This window comes from Athene noctua, chromosome 2 (assembly GCF_965140245.1).
Source record: "Athene noctua chromosome 2, bAthNoc1.hap1.1, whole genome shotgun sequence".
Lineage (NCBI taxonomy): Eukaryota > Metazoa > Chordata > Aves > Strigiformes > Strigidae > Athene > Athene noctua.
In genome coordinates this window covers 168,097,785-168,115,252 of record NC_134038.1, presented here as the reverse complement: position 1 = coordinate 168,115,252, position 17,468 = coordinate 168,097,785, and the positions used below count along the sequence as shown (strand labels likewise).

The 17,468-nt window shown below is 47.6% G+C and overlaps 1 protein-coding gene across 2 annotated transcripts; it reads right to left on the bottom strand.

Annotated features, from left to right (window-relative positions):
- Positions 1-2,071: 2,071 nt before the first annotated feature.
- On the bottom strand, positions 2,072-16,071 carry KLHL40 (kelch like family member 40). Of its 2 annotated transcripts, XM_074901098.1 has the most exons (7): positions 14,776-16,071; positions 10,994-11,154; positions 9,278-9,385; positions 8,120-8,305; positions 7,189-7,335; positions 6,297-6,412; positions 2,072-2,178 (listed from the first exon to the last, which is right to left on the bottom strand). In XM_074901098.1, exons 1-6 carry the CDS (start codon positions 15,919-15,921, stop codon positions 6,301-6,303), a joined length of 1,860 nt encoding a protein of 619 aa, XP_074757199.1. In that variant the 5' UTR covers positions 15,922-16,071; the 3' UTR covers positions 2,072-2,178; positions 6,297-6,300. The 2 variants fall into 2 exon arrangements, with proteins under 2 accessions (XP_074757199.1, XP_074757198.1); XM_074901097.1 differs by lacking the exon at positions 2,072-2,178 and having other exon boundaries at positions 4,669-6,412.
- Positions 16,072-17,468: the final 1,397 nt, after the last annotated feature.

The following is a 17,468-nucleotide window of genomic DNA, read 5'->3' as shown; positions in this document are numbered from 1 at the left end:
GAGCATCCGGCACAGGCAGAGATGTGCCACCCAAGGGGTGGGGTGCATTGCGGCTGATGCCTTGCTCCTAAGGCTGGCGCTGTGGATGTGTGCGGATGTGGGTCAGGTCATGGAGAGGGTGGTGAGCAGGGCTGCTGGTAGGCAGGAAGAGGGGACATTGAGCAGGCTTCAGGAGCCCTTTCTCATTTGCACCTTGTTCTGGGTCTTAGCAGGGTGCTGGGGACAGTGAACTGTATCTGGCTTTGCAAGAAGTCTTGGTGCTTCATCTCCTGGACCAAATCAGCAAAGCACTTGGGCAGCTTTGAGGCTGTCCCTACAGAGATGGGAGGGTTCAGCCATGTGCTCAGGGGCTTTGCTGACCAGGGACATGCAGGAGCATTAGCCTAATAGGGACAGGACAGGGGAGCATCTGCTGTTCTCCTGAGTGCTCTTTGAGGTGTGGTGGGTTGGGTGACTGGTGTCCTCTCCTGCTGAGTGTTGCCTCCTGTGCCTGTCATCTCTGGAAAGCTGTCTACTCTTGTGGGTGTTAGCATGTTGGAGCAACAAATTGCTTTTATCCTTGTGTTGGCTGGGGTCCTGTGGACCCCCAGTACTGCCATCAGTACCAATGAGTTCACCCTCATCTCCATCTGCCTTGAGCAAAAGGAGGATGCTGTGGCAGAGCTGCCCTGCCACATTGACTGTCTGAAATGGGTACCAAAGGCTTCTCTGCCCTCCTTCCTCCATGACCCGGAGCTTATTGGGATGGCACAAAGCCTTCTCAAACACAGATCCATGAGGAATGTGGGCACTCAGATCTTGGGGCCATTGGCTTTCTTAAGGGACCACAACCCAGACTGGAAGACGATTGCTTTAGAGCAGCACCTTGTAGGTGTTGGAGGGCCACAGTAGAGTGGTCCATGCTGTCTCCTCCTCCGCTGCCTCCTAGATCCCGTCCCCTTGGGCTCCCTTGTGCTTCTTTCCCCTCACACTTGGCTTTGAGATGGAATGGGAGCACTCTACCCCAAGGAGGCCTCACCTTGCCTGTATGGTCTTCTGTGATGGAGCCCATCAGCCTGGCTGGCTGGTAGACTTCTCCCCACAAGTAAACACCCATGCCAACGTGTGCTCCTTTGTACTGCTCACCTGGAGATGGCTTTCCCTGTCCCTGTCCCAGTTCATCCTATCCCAGTGAGGACCTGTCTCACTTGGACGTCACTGTGAGATGAGAGCACCTCGTTGAGGCTAGAAGCCCAGCGGAAAGCCCAGTGACTGATCCCAGCTGCATCCAATCCCCTTTGAGAGCGTGCTCGTAGAGCCACTTGGAGACGTTGAGATGTGACCATGCACACAGCACTTTGGAGAACCAGATCCCTGTTGCTCTCTCCCCTCTCTTAAGGCCTGGGCAGTTCCCAGGTGTCCTATACGGCCTCCAGCCCTTTTGTCTACACTCAGCCCCAACGTGTCTCTTCATGTCTGGTTTTCATTAATGTACTAGGAGTTCAAACAAGTTGCTCCCACAGTGTCTTGTCCTGCATCTATCCCAGTCAGCCCTGTTGGCACCCTTTGGGTTAGACGGGGCAGGAGGCGGGGGAGTTGGGTCCGTTGTTTTCAAGCTTTTTATGTTTTATTTTAATTTTTTTTTTTTTTTAAACTCTTGCACCTTAATCTCTCGCATCCCTTCTTCAACAGACAGCGAGGGTGGAGAGGGGCTTGATTTCCATTACCCAGTTTGTGAATATGCCACAACACCATGTTCGGCTGACAAGTCTGCCCATGCACCTAACCCCAGACCTGTCCGGGTTTGAATTTTTTTCCCCCCATCATTTGAACTCTGGGGAGGGAGGGGGTCACATGGGGAGGGTCATTTTTGGTTTATATATCCCAGGAGCCTGGTAGCACAGACCAGTTAGCCTCAGAATGCCCATGAGGCAGTGCTGGCCTTTCGGACCACAGCCATAACCCCAGCGCGGTGGGAAGGTGATGATGGATGGACGGCCGGTGGATGGGAACGGCTGCGACAGTGCAATAGAGACGAGCATCCGCTGCTAGACAACTCCACTGATTAAACTCTTGGTTTGCCAGAAGTCAAGAGGGAAGGATGGACGGACAGAAGCCCTTTGTTCACACGGACGGAGTGAGCTTCCCCACACGCAGTTCTGCCTAGTGACACGTGACCATGACAGGAGTTGGGTCGAACTTGCAAAGGAAGAAAATAATAATTATAAAAAAGGAAAAGAATAAGAGTAAGAACAACCTCAGTAGCATGGAACTTGAAGGAAATTAATGAAACCCCAAACACTTGCCTCAAAACTAGGTCTGGTGTTTGGCTCTGTATTTTACGGCATTCAGTATCAGTTGCCCAATCATGCCAAGTTAAGAGTGTATCGGTGGCTCTACTAGTGTGAACAAAATAAATGAAGCACTTTATTCTGTATAGATAAGGGAAGGTGGGGAGGGGAAGCTTGGATGCTTTTCAGAAGCATCTTAAGTAATGTTCTAGGAAATGTATTATTATTACTTTTTTTTTTTTTTTTATGACCATGTGTAATCAGTATATGTTTATCTTTAACATCTTTAACTCCAAGTACAGCAGTTACTCTCTTTGGGATGATGTGATGAGGGGGAGGCTGAGATGGTTGGGTTAGTCCATCAGCGTGGGGCCAACTGGGGCAAGTCATTGCCTACCACAGGAACGGGCGAGTCTTGCTTCGTTGACGACCCCATTGGCCAACGTCTGGGTGGTCCCGAGAGGCTCATCAAAGCTGCCTTCCAGGGCACAGCTCACAGTCAGCCTTGACACCAAGGGCTCAACATGCATCCCCATCCCAAGCCATCTTCTGCCTGGGGGTGCTGAGGCTGCTTTCTGGGCCACCCACGAGCAAGATGAGTCATGGTAGGCTGGTTTGGGTTGTCCCTAGAAGCCAAGTCCTTGGCTGTGCTTTGAAACCTGCTTTTGGCCTCTCACCAAGGCACGTCAGGGTCACTGAGCTCTGAAAGTGGCGAGAGGTCAGAACTGGGCCTTTCCACTGCGTTCTCCCAGTCTGGAAGTGTTATGACTGTTACCAAAGAGGTTGCAAGTGGAAGGACTGAATCAATAAATGATTTGTCTTTTATAAAAGAAAACCTGAAGCTCTACCACTTTCTTTGTTACCTTAATTTTGTGGTTGGTTGGTTGTTTTGTTTGTTTTTTTTTTTTTCTTTAAAAGGCTCTTGTCAGGCAATTGCGTGAGACGTCAGAGCCCGGCAGGATGGGCTTCCTGTGGCATGTTGACCACTGCCATTGCTTCATATATATAGACCTTGTGTTGGGTTTGATGGGAGCTGTGTGCATGTGTGAGACAACTAGACTGTTGTGGGGCCAACAAAACCATATCTTTTCAGGGCAGGTTGATAAGTGGAGAGAGGAAGGGGCTCAGGACTTACATCTCTGGGGATTTTAGAGGGGGTGAGGGCTGAGTGCCTGGGTGCTACTGTCTCCATGAAGTTTCTGTGAGCTATGAGCTGGGGCTCCCTGAGCTCCTCTACAGGCAGTGGAAAAACTAAGGAGCCCATCCAAAAGCACCCGGTGCCTTTATTGATTTAAAATGGAGCCATGAGAACCTCGCCAGCTAACATCAGCACTGATGTTGGGAAGCTAATGGAAGAATAGGTTATTTCTCCTCACCCTTGGGATGTACCTACTCCTTTGCCGCTGGCATTGCCTGGAGGATATACCTGTCCTGCTGGAGCTGTGTGCATCTGAGCCAGGATAAATGCTGGACAGCAGCAAGGGGCGATGCTCCTCTGAGTATTTATGCTCTATTTCTTATCTGTGATTGCCTTTGGACTGAAGCAGCCTCTTGGTGATGTGGTGGTGAACATCTCTGGGTCAGACTGTCACTTGGCGATGTACAATTTTGCTGCCTGCTTTGGACCAACCCTGGCTTGCACACACTGAGATTTGGCCCTCATTGTTCAAGCAATGGGATATTTCAAGCTTTTTCTGGATCCTTTTATACAACAGCTTTTTTTTTCCTTTTATGATTTCTTGCCCTGTGCTAGCAGTGGCCTCTCCCACAGCTTTATAATGAATGTGAACCACGTGGGAGCGCTAAGCTCCCACTAACTCTATTCCCAATGGACAATTGTGAGGTGAGTGACCAAGGATGGGGACCAGTTTTAATCGCCACTTCTCAAGCTGTTTTCGAGCGACCATGCCATAACAACTCATCGAGGCTCAGCAACATACCCCGTTGACTTCAGAGGGCCCAGGAGAGCCAAGCAATGTGGCAGTGGGTGGATGGGGATTAACCCTCTCTTAGCACCAAGTATCAACAGCTTTCCATTCTGTGTTGGGCAAGAAGAGCTGAAGCAAAAGTGTTGGTGTCCAGTCCCAGGCAGGAAGTGGTATCCTGCCACCACAATAAATGGCTTGTAAAAATTGTTACCCTATGCATGGATTATTTTTCTTCTTCATTTTTCTTTTCTGCCACAAGCTAGTTTATATTCCGTAGATTCATCTTCAATTATCTTGGGACTCATCCAAAGGAATTTCTGCAGACCCTGGTAGAAGGTGATATTTTTTTTTTTTTCAGTGCATTTTTCACACATTTGATTGTTTCAAAGGTTTTTGTTGCTTTTTTTTTTTTAAGCTGCCTTGTGACAGCCAGTCACCTTGGATTTTTTTTTTTTTTTTTTTGGTGAAAACATTTCATTGCCTTTCTGATATGATTGTCCTCTAAGGAGATTATCCTGTAACTTTTTAAATCTTTAAAAATGAAACCAGGACAAGACTCTGGTTCCTTTACTCATGACAAATTGCCTTTCCTTCCAAACATGTTTTAGTTTCTCCGCGACTGCATTTTGAGTTAGACGAAGCAGCCAGATACGATTTTTGATACTATAATTTTCATGCCACTTTGAAGTTATTATTTTGCAAGGTTTTTATTTGGTTTTTTTAATTATTATCATCACCCCCGTTCATGGTATGATGAGATCATGTAAGCATCCGGCTTCCTTCTAGGTAAGCTTCTAGTCCTCATATCTATGGAGAATGGCTGTAAGGATATAATGCTAAAGTTTCAGCTCCCAAATGGGGGAAAATAAGAAGAATAAAAGCTGGGGCTCTGATAGGGCTCTCCATGGAGCTGGTTTGCTGTGTGTATGTTCATTACAACTTTTGCTTGGTCCTTCTGTTTGGTTGCTGTGGACATTCAGTTACAGCTCTATCAACACACAAACACAAGGGATTTCTTTTGAAATACCCTAATTTATTTTTAAATAAGCCACTGGTCAGATGGTGTGGTCATCAGGAGATTTTTGCTCTAGCAGATCTTTGTCCTGCTGCCAGTAGAGTCATATTTCTATCAAAACATCATTATGGATAACATTAAAAAAAAAAAAAAAAAGTGCATTTTTCCTCAGTAGGAAGCTCTCTTTGAGCCAGACACATCTGAACTCTCCATGTACTTAGCAAACTAGAATACTCTTTAAAAAAAAGGTCAGAACATTAAAAATAAGAGAAACAGCATCAATAGAAAACCTTTCCCTGAAAAACAGCACTTGTCCACCCATGGGTGAGGACATTGTGATCTGTGATTGAAAGGCCAGAGGTGAGTGCACATGGCCTCCCCTGCCCATCTCTCTCACCTTTCCTACCCTATTACTTACGTGACTCTTCCCCTCCTGCAGACCTTAGTTCCTGGCCTCTCTTCACTCCAAAGTCAAGGTGGAGGCAAAGAACTAAAACTATTCTCTTTTCTTTCTGCTGACCATGCTCACATGCTCTTTTAATTGTTTCATCCCAACAACCCTCATCACTCAGGAACTCATCGGGGTCCTCCCCAGGTCTCTCCTGTACCACTTGACTTTGACCCTTCCTTTTCCTCTCCAAGATGTGCTCTAGCACCGTGCTCACAGCTACCTTTCCTGGGGAATGTCAGCTTAGTCCCTTGGGATCCACTTGCTGCCTCCACTGTTGGTTAGAGAGATTCAACAGCAGTGCAGAAGATGGAAAAAAACATGGAGGAAGAAGCGAAACAATTGTAAGATCTTTTTGTATTGCCTACTGAGACTGGAACAACTCATTGCTCCATGCTTAGTCTACCCCAGCTCCTTGCAGGCTCCCAATCCATTCTCTCATTATCTTGTAAGCATCTTCAAGTTCCCACAGGGCTTCAAGATAATTTTCCCCTCTCTCATTTGATGAAGTAGAAAGGTACCAATCACAGATGCAATGTCCTACACAGTATCCAGATGCCACATCTCTGTTCATGGCCTCACCTCTCCCCATCCCTCCTTGCCCCAGATTCCCATGGAAAGAAAATAAATCACGCCTTGCTACATCTTCGTTAGGCGCAAAATGTTGAGGCGCACAGGAAGGAAAGTGGCACCAGAGGCATACTGGATCTCCCGGAGGACCCCTTCCCACTTCTTCTGCTCTTCATCATATCTGGGGAGAGACAGACAGTTACAGTGAGGAAGGTGACTTCTCTCCCTTCAGCTGCTCTCCATAGTGGTGGGAGCCCTTGACACATCGTGTGATGTCCCACAGACATTATTCAGCCACAAGATATCTGTCGAAGCTGCATGGGGACTTTCAGCTCTGATTTGCAGTGCCAGGCTAGGCGACATGCCTATCAGCATGTGGTCTCGCAGGGGAGGGTGTATTTTTCCATTGGGAAGCAGGCTGATGGCACCAAGACTGAGCATCCATGGTGAAGGCCAGCAGATGCCTGCTGAGGGTGCTCTAGAGCCACAGATGTGAAGGACGGGAGCAGCTAACGTTATGTTAGCAGCCATATCAGAAAGTGCTTTCTATTTTCTTCTCCGCTCACATGTGAGACTTAGCTGATTTCCAGCCCAAGCATTGGCTTTTCCCAGGGAGAGGATGCATTGCACAAATACTGCTTCATGCCAAAGGGGAGGTTTGGAACCAGCTCTGGGCAAAATGTCAATGCAACAACAAAGCTAAAGGAGTAGATTTTCCCTCGTACATTGCTATGTGAAGCTGGGAGAGGTCACTGAATCACCTAATGTGCCCTCTAGCACAGCACAGGGCAGACTTCTCACCAGAGACCCTGCAACGAGCCTGCAGCCTTGTGCTTGGGTAACAACATCCATCTCATACTGAAGGCATCAAGAAAGACAGAAACTATCTGTTCCCACAGTGGCTTTCACTAATATCCCTCCCATGCTCCCTTGGACAGCCCTGGGGAAGACCGTCACCTCCAAACATCATTCAGCTCCGTTGGCACCAGCTCTCCCGACTCTGTCTCCACCGTGGCGAACCCTCCGAGCAGGTAGAGCACCCCAGCCAAGCTCACCAGGCTGACAGAGCTGCGCTCCTGCGGGAACTCAGTGAAGGTGTCCCACCTGCCGTGTCAAGAGAGGGGACATGTTAGGGGACCCTGCCTACCCCCATGCTGAGGTTGGCCTCGAGTCAGGAGCCAACAGCTGAATTAACTAGTGACAGTTTAACTTGTGTAGGAAGGACTACATGGGATGGGATCATACATTGACTGTTGTTAGAAATATCTGTTTCCATCACCATAATTCAACTTCCTTTTTCATTGAGTAGATGAGCTATGAAGCACACCTGGCATAGACCCGCAGGTCCCAGCGGTCGGACTGCAGCTGCAAGGCCTACCCAAAGTCAAAGAGCCTTGGGTGAAGCTGTCAAGATGAAGCTATAGCCCTGCAGGGAACCCAAGGACTGCACCCATTGGTGAAAACTTCTTTGAAGGTGAGCCTGAGATGATCCACAGCCCAACTGCAGTGTCATTGGTGATGTCCACCTGTCTGAGAAATACAGGCTGGGAGGAACTGGTATTGGGATTTGCAAGCAAACTCCAGAATGGCTGGAAGTTGCTTAATGTACACCTGTAGCTGCCTCAAGCTGCGCCAGGGCAGGGTCAGGCTGGCTCTGAGGAAGGATTTCTGTGCAGAAGGGGCTGTTGGGCGTTGGAATGGGCTGCCCAGGGCAGGGGGGGAGTCCCCATCCCTGGAGGGGATGAAGAGTTGGGTTGACCCAGCGCTGAGGGATCTGGTGGGGTTGGGAACTGTCAGTGCTAGGTTAATGGCTGGACTAGATGATCTTCAAGGTCATTTCCAACCTAGATGATTCTGTCATTCTGTGAAGGTATGCTCAGGTACGTACTTGTTGGTGGCAATGTCATAGACTTCCACTGAGTTGGTCAAGCCGGAGTCAGTCACACCAGCTGCCACATAGATTTTGTCCTTGTGCACAGTGGCTCCAAACAAGGAGCGGGAAGTTTTCATGGGAGCCATCTCTTTCCACTCAAACTTGGATGGGTCGTAGATACACATCTTCTTCAGGCACTTCCTAGAGAAATATGAGAGAGAAAAGGAGCCTTGATCGCTTGTCGAGGAGCAGATTTGTGCTGCAGGAGTTCAGGGATGTCTGCTGGGAAGAACGTGGGGTCTCCAGAAGGGATTTTGCTCTTTCACATCAGCATGAGTGCCTTTGCTTGAGTGTGCACCCAAGGGTGCCCATGTCTGAGTACATCATTTGTGTATATAACATATCCCCTCCTGCTGTGTCTACTTCAGGAGTTCTAAAAGCTCAGCATTGTGTTCACACAGCTGGATGTGGGTCCACGTAGCAAACTGCCCCTCAGGACCTGACACACAGCCGTCAGAGTGTTTCAGTGCTCCTGATCCAACTTGACACTGCAAAATACCATCAGGAACGTCCTAAGATGTGTGAATGTATGCACACTGACACTTTTCAGACCATAATCCTTTCAGAGCAGGACCTATCTTTGCTGGATTATGGCATGTTTGCTCTGCAAACAGTCACACTTCTGCTTTGCAAAGCAATTGCTGCAATGCTCCCGGAGAGAGGCTTCTGAGCCCGTCTCCTGCAGGAGGGCAGGGTAGGGTTCAGGTTTGATGAGGTTTTTCACTCCTATTGCAAATACCCATCTGGATTTAACTACTAGGACCATGCTGGTCCACAAAAAGTCTAAGATGGGAGACCCTGAATGTGAAGGGACTTCCTGCTCTTCAGTGCATCTCCCAGTCTGTGCGACTTATATTTATTGTGAGCAAAGGGGATGATACGTTTGTTCCCTCTCCTGCAAGGACAGTGCCATCTCCCTGATGTTCCTGTCGGACTCCTATGGGCTGGGGAAGGGCTGCAGTCACAGAGGTGAGCTGAGAGGGAAGGATCCACGTCTCACACCCCATCCAACCCTCCTTAACACACAGCATCCAGGTTGGGGAGGTATCAGCTCATGCTCTGCACTCCCACTAGTTTGGGGGATGACTTCCTGAATTTGTCTTTTTCACTTACTTGTCGCTTCCTTTGCCACCGATGACATAGATGAGATCCTTGTGCGATACCACCGCGTGGCCGTAGACGGCATAGGGAAGGGAATCAGCTTCACCCCACTTGAAGGACCTGGATCAGAGAAAGATGGGAAGCAAAGTGATTTGTAGCTTGCTGGGTGAGGCCTAGAGTACATGGCACATTACAGACCTAGAGGTGAGCACAAATCCTGACTCAGTCTCAAAAATACGAGGTTTTCAATGAGATGGGGCTCATCTAGTAAATTCTGTGATCGTCAATCAAAGGGGAAAATAAAACATGCAGAAAGTTTATGCTAATATTAATTATTTTCTGCAGCATCCCCTACTTTTGGGCTTTGTGGATACACACTCCCACTTCTCCCAGGACATCACCTCATTTATAAGCATTACCAACTGGACACAAATGAGACAGATTTTTACATAATGGAAAAAAAAAAATAAAATTAAAGCCAATAAGACTTGCGGCTGCAAGATCCTGAGGACAAATTACTTTTGGCCGTTGCTTTCCACTTTGAAGTGCCTTGGTTGGCCAGCACTCAGCAAGGACCCACGGTATGTCCACATTTTGCAGTGGGTATGTCCCATTTTGCAGTGCAGGGCTGTGTTGATGCCTCTGAGCTACCTCTGGGACAGCTGAGCAGAAGATGTAGCTATAAGGCTTTGGAAACCCAAAACTAGTACTCAGATAGGGCTGACCAGTTTCTCAAGTAGTGTCTGTTCATGTCCATGGAGCTTAGCCTCATCCCTGGCTTTCATACATGTAGGATGTAGCCCCCAAGACATGCACTTTATTATACCTAAGAGCTGAGTTGCTCTCTGATTTGATCCCATAGACCCGCAGTTTGCCCTCTTCAGGGTTATTACAGTTGAAATCTTGACCTAAATAATACTAGAAATATAAGTGGTGATGATCACATCTCTACCAGCTTCAAATCGGTATTCAGATCACCCCCTGAGCACTTAGTGGGGGCAGACACATTCTTTCCCAGAGTCTGCAGGGGCAGATAAATGCCCCATTCTCTCAGAATGAAACTGGTTTCAAATCTCTGCCTATAAAACAGACTTTGAAGCACACACATCTAAATATAGAGCAAGCATAGGCTTGTTAACGCCTACCGCTCTGCCTCGTTGGGGAAGAGAGCAGCAGTCTCTGGATGTTTCTGTCTCCTATGAGCAGAACAGGATGGTGCCTTTTAATAAAGCTCATGACCTAACATGGATCAGAGCCCACTGTACAAAAATAATCAAATATTAAGCCTGATATCAATCAGGATGGGCCATTCAGTGCCACATCTGAATATTTTCAAAACAAACTTTCCTGTTCAAAGCCATTCCTGGTGAGACCACAGTGAATGCCACTGAATCTCCAATCAATAGACAAGAGAAGAAGGAAAAACTTTTGCTCCTCTGTACAGGTCTCACATGAGCTTCTACTAAGATCAGTCCCCGATAACATAATATCCCCGTTAAGTCTTCTATCTCTGGGAGGTTCAATTACAATAAACGAAGCAACTGGAGACAGACAGCTTAGAGCTCCAGGGTACAGCTTCAGACAGTCCCAGTGGTCCCAGCATCTAGATACCGAGTTTAAGCCCTGTCTCCTTTTAGCCCCTGGAGAACTGGAGTCATTTTGCGCGGCAGCTGCTTCACCTTCTCCTGTAAACCACCTCCCATCCCGCACTCATGTGTGAACACTTACAGCCGGTCGTAGCACAGGACAGAATCCAAGGTCTTCTCTCCCTCTTTCAGTTCTTTCCCTCCAACCACAAAAATAGAGTTTTCCGCCTCTCCTAGGCCAAAGAGGCAGCGAGGGGAGGGCAGAGGGGGCATCCCCAGCCAGTCTGCATCCAGATGGTCGTACTGAAAGGAAACACATAGACATTAGTGTGTGCTCACCCAGTCCATTGCTTAGCAAAAATCAGGGTCTAGAGGCTGAGGGCAAAGTCCATTCCCACGTGCAGCTTGGTCACCCCAGTAGGCACTTTCTGCAATACTAGTTTCTGCCTGTGCCTCAACCATCTGGTGCAGGACGGGAGATCTTAGTGCAAACCCAAGTCATCTGTCATATGACATATGTTTTATAGCAAGGCATAAGAACAGAGATGCACCAGCATGAACATGTTCTACTCTATGCACCAAAACCTTGACTTGGAACAAGCTTGGTTGTCTTTGGATAAGAAAGTCCCATGTTGGACCTAGAATGGATAGTTCCTGGGGCTGAAGGAGCTGAAGCACTTTAATATTGGAAATTTTGCCTGAGCTTCTTCAGAAGTAGCACACTCCACAGTATTTTGTCCTGTATTTGTTTCCATCTCTGCCAGATAACAGCATGGTGTTGGCAGTGTTGGCTACACATCTCACTCCTCTGAGCCCCTTCTTTTTCCACCAGTTCCTCTCTCTGGCAAATGATAAGTTATCGTGTTCCTCAAGACACTGATGTTGTCCTTTATCACCTCAGAGAGCTCATGGGATGATGTGTCCATCTGCACAAAGGCTATTTACACAATACCTATCTACCCAATGCAGTACGACACAATTGAGACGGTACAGCAAAGACCAGAGCTCTTCTTTCTGACCAAAGTGTACCAGATCCATCTGATAGTTGGGGAAACTGATCCATACAGTGCTACTAGATCAGAGGGCCAAATCCTTGCAGATTCTTGGATATCTGTAGATCAAGGCATTGTCTCGTCTCCCACCAGAAAAAGGATGTGAAATATTATGAGGCTGGGGGGGGGGTCTCTGGGCACAATGTCTTGATGGAAACTGTAAACTGGGGCAAAAATTTTTAATGTAGTTTGGTAGCAGAGGAGGGAGTGAGGTCTTCCAGCCAGTTTGGTGGGCCTCTGCAAGATGAAGCTGTGATGCAGCATTGCCTGAAGCACTGTTTGCTATGGTCTAGGGAAAAAAAGCTTCAGCTTGCTGAGTTGCCTCCAAAGACTCGGCCTCAGATAGGTGCCTGTCCTTATTGCCTCTTTGTAAGATGTGGTCCACATATGTGTTATTTATAGTGCAAACCCGAGCAGCTCAGTCACCAGGATAGTTCCTGATTCTTGATGGATTCAGCATTCAAGTCATAGCTCTTAGAAATGACAAGTAAAGGATACCCTTTTCCATCTGAAATATCAATGGAATAATTTTGTTTCTGACAAAATTTGCAAGGCCTCTAGGATTTATCAGCAATTTTATATTTTGGTGCCTGTCCTTAAGTCTAAACTATCCCTAACCTAACTCTCCTGGCTTCAGCAAAATGAATCAGGGAGGCCAGAAATGGAGTCAGAAGTATAAGATGCTGCTGCACTGACATGGTGATTCAAGGGTCCATCTTACAGCTGCCTGTCTTAATCTGTGTGAAGTTTCAGATGAAAAAAGGCTCAAAAGACTCTTACTCATACAGAAACCATGAGCTATATAATGGCACTGATGACAATAAATTACACCTTTGAAAAATGATGGCACCTTCCAGTCCTGGGACTTGTCTGCACGTCCCATGCACAAGTGCTACAGCGAGCTGTGAAAGGACCACTGTCCCCTTCTTGTGGGGAAGGAACTAAAAATGGCCACAGAATGCCCAAGGCATTTGCTACCAGGTCAGTGGCAAATTGGGAGCTAAATATAAAAATCTTGCTGTTTACAGCTTAAAATCACAGAATAATTAAGGTTGAAGGGATCTCTACAGGTGTTTCATCCAGCCCTCATGCTCAAGCAGGTGTAGCTTTGGAGTTAGAACGGGTTGCCAGGGCTTTGTTCAGTCACATATTAAATGTCTCCAAGCACGGATGTTTCGTGACCTCTCTGGACCCCTGCTCCAGTACTCCACCACCTCTGCTGGGAAGGTTTTCCTCACAGCTAACTGAAATTTCCTTTACTGCAACTCCAGCCATTGCTTCTTGTCCCACCTTTGGGCAAATCCAGGAAGAGTCTGGATCCCTCTTCTGGTCCCCTCCTATTAGGGAACTATTAGACACCAAAGAGATCTTCCCTTCCCCTTCTCCAGGCTGATCAGACCCAGTTGTCTCTCCTTGTACCTCCCATTCTCCCGCCCTGACCATCTTGGTGGCCGCTGTTAGACTCATCTCAGCACCTCAACGTCTCCCAGACTGGACACAGCATCCAGATGTAGTCTCACAAGTGTACGATCACATGGGAAAAAAAAAAAAAAAAAAGCAGCTCTTCCCTGGACCTGCTTACTTGCAGTCATGCTGAAACAGCCCAGGACAGGGTGGACTTTTAGATATAGGTTTCAGCTGAATACAAAGCAGCCCATCTACCTCCTCTGCACAGGTAAATGATGATGCTGGCCACATCTGATGTTGTCATCCGCTGTCCAGTGAGAATGGTTATATCTCAAACAGCACACTCCCACCGGCACTCCCACTGCTTTCCCCCTCCATCCTGCTTTCTAGAGCTGCGGTTTCTTCCTGCTGACTTCTCCTTTCATGGGCTTCACGTGGGCTTCATAGACACCAAAGCCCGACGCTTGCCCTTGTGAGGACAAGCATGGTCCCTGCACACATGATGCAGATGTACAGCCCTACCCGTTCAGTGAGGCAAGGGAGGGATCAAGGCTTCATGTCTCAGCTTGGGAACTACCCTTTATCCTTTCTGCCTGGGCATGTTACTGTTTCTTCCCAGAAGACATGTGAGCCATGGGGTAAGAACATAAGGATTTCTGGCTATGGGGGGAAGAACAGAGGATTTACCGGATTCCTGCAGGGTCATCAGGAGGGGTAGGTGCCTTGTGTTAGCTGTCCACAGGGAAGGTGTTCTTGGGTTACAGCCCGCACACAGGGGGTTACAGTCTGCACACAGCTCAATCCCATCACAACTTTCATCACTGCTGAGTTAGAACAGCCACTTTTCTTGTGGAGTATCCCAAAGGATGTCACACTGTGGTTTCCCCCACACATGATGGAAATGGCCAAGGCAGAGACTCTGAGAGGGAACTAGCACACTTCCAGGGGCAACAACAGCACTAGAAATGGGGCACGTCTTGGTAGGTAGGGATGTACCCTGTGTCCTTGGGGTGTTTGCTCTGGGGCTGTAGCTGTTGCTGTTGCTTTGTTGGCACCTGGCAGAGTCACCCTTGCATTTTTCTGGGGGTCTATAACCAGGCAACTTGAAGGCTGTAAAGTGGAACCCAGACCTGATGTCACTAACCGCCAGGGGTGGACCAAATGCATTGTTCAAAGTGGTCCCCTCTTCAGGATTTGGATCAAAAAGGCTTATTCCTACTTCTTCAAGCCTCCTTCCTCAATTACCAGACACACACACCCACCCCCACACACCCCCTTTAGTGGGATCTGCCTTAAATATATAGGGAGAAGAATCTCTAGTAAAGCAACTCAGATGTTTCACCTTCATTTACAACTTTCATTCTAGCATCCCATAACAATGAATATTACTGGCATCACATGGAAGCTAAAGGGTGGTGATGCTCTGAAGTGGTCAGAGAAAAAAAAAGAAAGATAAATCAAGTACCTGTAGGAAGTAGGAACTCATGGGATCCTCTTTGATGTCCTCATTGTAGTATAGTCCTCCAACAATGAAGATCTGATTCTCTTTGGTCACCAGACTGATATGGTTCTTTGGGATTTGAGTAGACAGGGAGGCACAATAGCACTCATTGGCATTGGGATCATAGGCCACTGCTCCACTGTCACTCACCATGAAAATAAGGTCCTGGAGGAACATCCCAAAGCGCATTGTGTCATTTAAGATCCCTGGGAGAGCATTCTCCTCTGTGTCTTCCTCCTCATCTACGGCTCCATTGACAACATTGTCTTTCACTTGCTTTTCACTGCTTTTCTTCACTTTCTTCTTCTTCACCACAGTGAATTTACCGTTTTGGGCATCCTTCACCATCTGCAGTTTCTTGAGCAGCTCTGGGCTGGACTTCACCATGGCGTGCTTCTCCACATGGTCCTTGATGTAGTCGTTAGGCATGAGACGGAAGCGGATGCTTTCGAAGATGACAGGTAAGGCCTTCTGCCGGCTCTCATGGTCCTTGGTCCCCACCCACCTCATCACTACTTCAAAGACGGTCTCCTCTTTCTCGATATTGAGGGAGTCACTGGAGATGACCGCAATAAGCTCATCGGGGGAGAGCTGGTAGAACTCCTCATCCCGAGACACCAGTGCAAAACGATCGCAAATGAAATCCCGAGCTGCCACAGCCAGCCGGGCACAATCCAGCATCAAGCCCAGCCTGAAGATAGCCAAGCAGTTGCTGAGGCAGAGTCGCTTCTGCAAGAAGGACACACAGACGGTGAAGATGGAGGGGATCTGGAACATGTTGGCCACAGAGAAGATGTCCTGCACATTCTGCTCTGTGATCTCCAGCTCAGAGGTGTAGATATAATGAAGGATCTTGCCCATGACATCCGGATCAACATCCTCCAAACTGACCTCCCTCTTCTTGCTCTCTTCCATATCCGAGAGGAACATAGCTCGAAAATACGGGCTGCAAGCTGCCAGCACCAGTCGGTGGCAGGGAAACTCCTTCCCCTTGACTTTTAAGACACAGTCTAGAAACTTATTGTGGTCCAACATGTCTTTGAGTCCATCCTGGAGGAGAGTTTGCTGGTAGAGACGCAGTTCTTCTGCTTGATCAAAAGGCAAACCCATGGTGAAGAGTAACTGCTTCTTTTTTTTTTTTTCCCAATCCTTCTTTTTTATATATATATATATATATGAATATATCTATATCTGAGCCCCTGGTAAAGAAACTTACCCAAAGCAGGGCTTACAGATCTCTCGCTTACAGACTGTCAGCACACTGGGAATGTGAAATGCTTGCTACTATTGCAGCTGTCTGTGTACTTCAGTTTTCAACGTAGGGCTTTATATATAGCCACAGCGTTACAAAGCTTAAGGAATTTATACTGGAGCATGTGTAAGCCGATCACCCTTTAATATGACACAGTGGACAAGGAGGAAGGTAGGGGGATGGGGGAACAGCTGTAATTCCAGCCTCGATGATTCAAGAAGGGTCTCTCAGTCCATGAGTCACCACAGGGGGAACAGGAACTTTTGCTGCCATCCCATGATGGGAGACACATGCGACCCATCAGCTCAGTCACCGTGCTTGGGAAACAGCCTCCAGATGAATCAAACATCCCAATCTGCCTTCTGGCTCATGAATGGCAAGGCTGGAGCCTTCTCCTGACACTGCTAAACAGACTGCTCTAAAACTGCTAAACTTTGTGCTGTGCTAAAAATATATCATGAAGTCAAAGCTGAAAAGATGCAGTAAGATGCCTTATGTGGGCTTTGTGGCATCCTGGTCAGCTTGCTCCCAGGGCTGTTTTTCTGCACAGATTTGTCCTTTGTTCTCCTCTGGAGTAATTTTTCAGAGGTCTGGAAGGGGGTGGAAAATGAAGATAGAGCTATTTATTTATACCCCTGCGTGGGATACGAGACCTATGCTGGAAGTTACTTTAAAAGTAAGGAAGAGACTTGAGAAGTCTGGGACAGGGATGGCTCTGCCTTGCCTGCAATAAGTGCATGGGCCCAAATGCAACGGTCTCTGAACACCTCATCATTAGTAAATCCATCTTTTCCACATCTTGGTGACAGAGGGTCTGGGGCAGAACAGAATTACAGAGAGGTCAATTGTGAGCTTCAACTCACAGATTAAGACATCTAAACACAGGTATCTTCTTGTAAGTTGAGGGTGACCTGCTAACATTCCCATGTTGAAGTCTAGAGCCACAGCAGGACCATCTGCCTGGCCTTGAGTTGGTACTTCAGAAGGGCTGAGGTCTCCAGTAGGTCTTGCGCCCTGCTTGCATGCCCATGGATGTCTAGGAAGCTCCACGGGTGCTCAAATGGCTGGTCCAGGTCCAGTGCTTCCCATGGAGCTCATGAGGAAGCAAATTGGGTTTGACAGACGTGTGTGAGCAGAGTAGTTACAATTATTTTCACCTATAGTAAAGCTTACACGTGAATCTGTTTTATGTCCGTTACTATGGACCCTCTGGGCTGGATGACACTCAGTGATGGCACAGATTTAATTAAGTCTATGGAAAGATATTAGCCACTCTTCTTGGTGTATTTAAAGCCACGTAACCCCTTACCCACTCATGGATGTGTTTATAAAAGTGCTTTGTGCCACAGTGGTTATCTACATAAGTGGGAAAAGGGAAGGAGCTATACTGATATGAAGCCCTTTT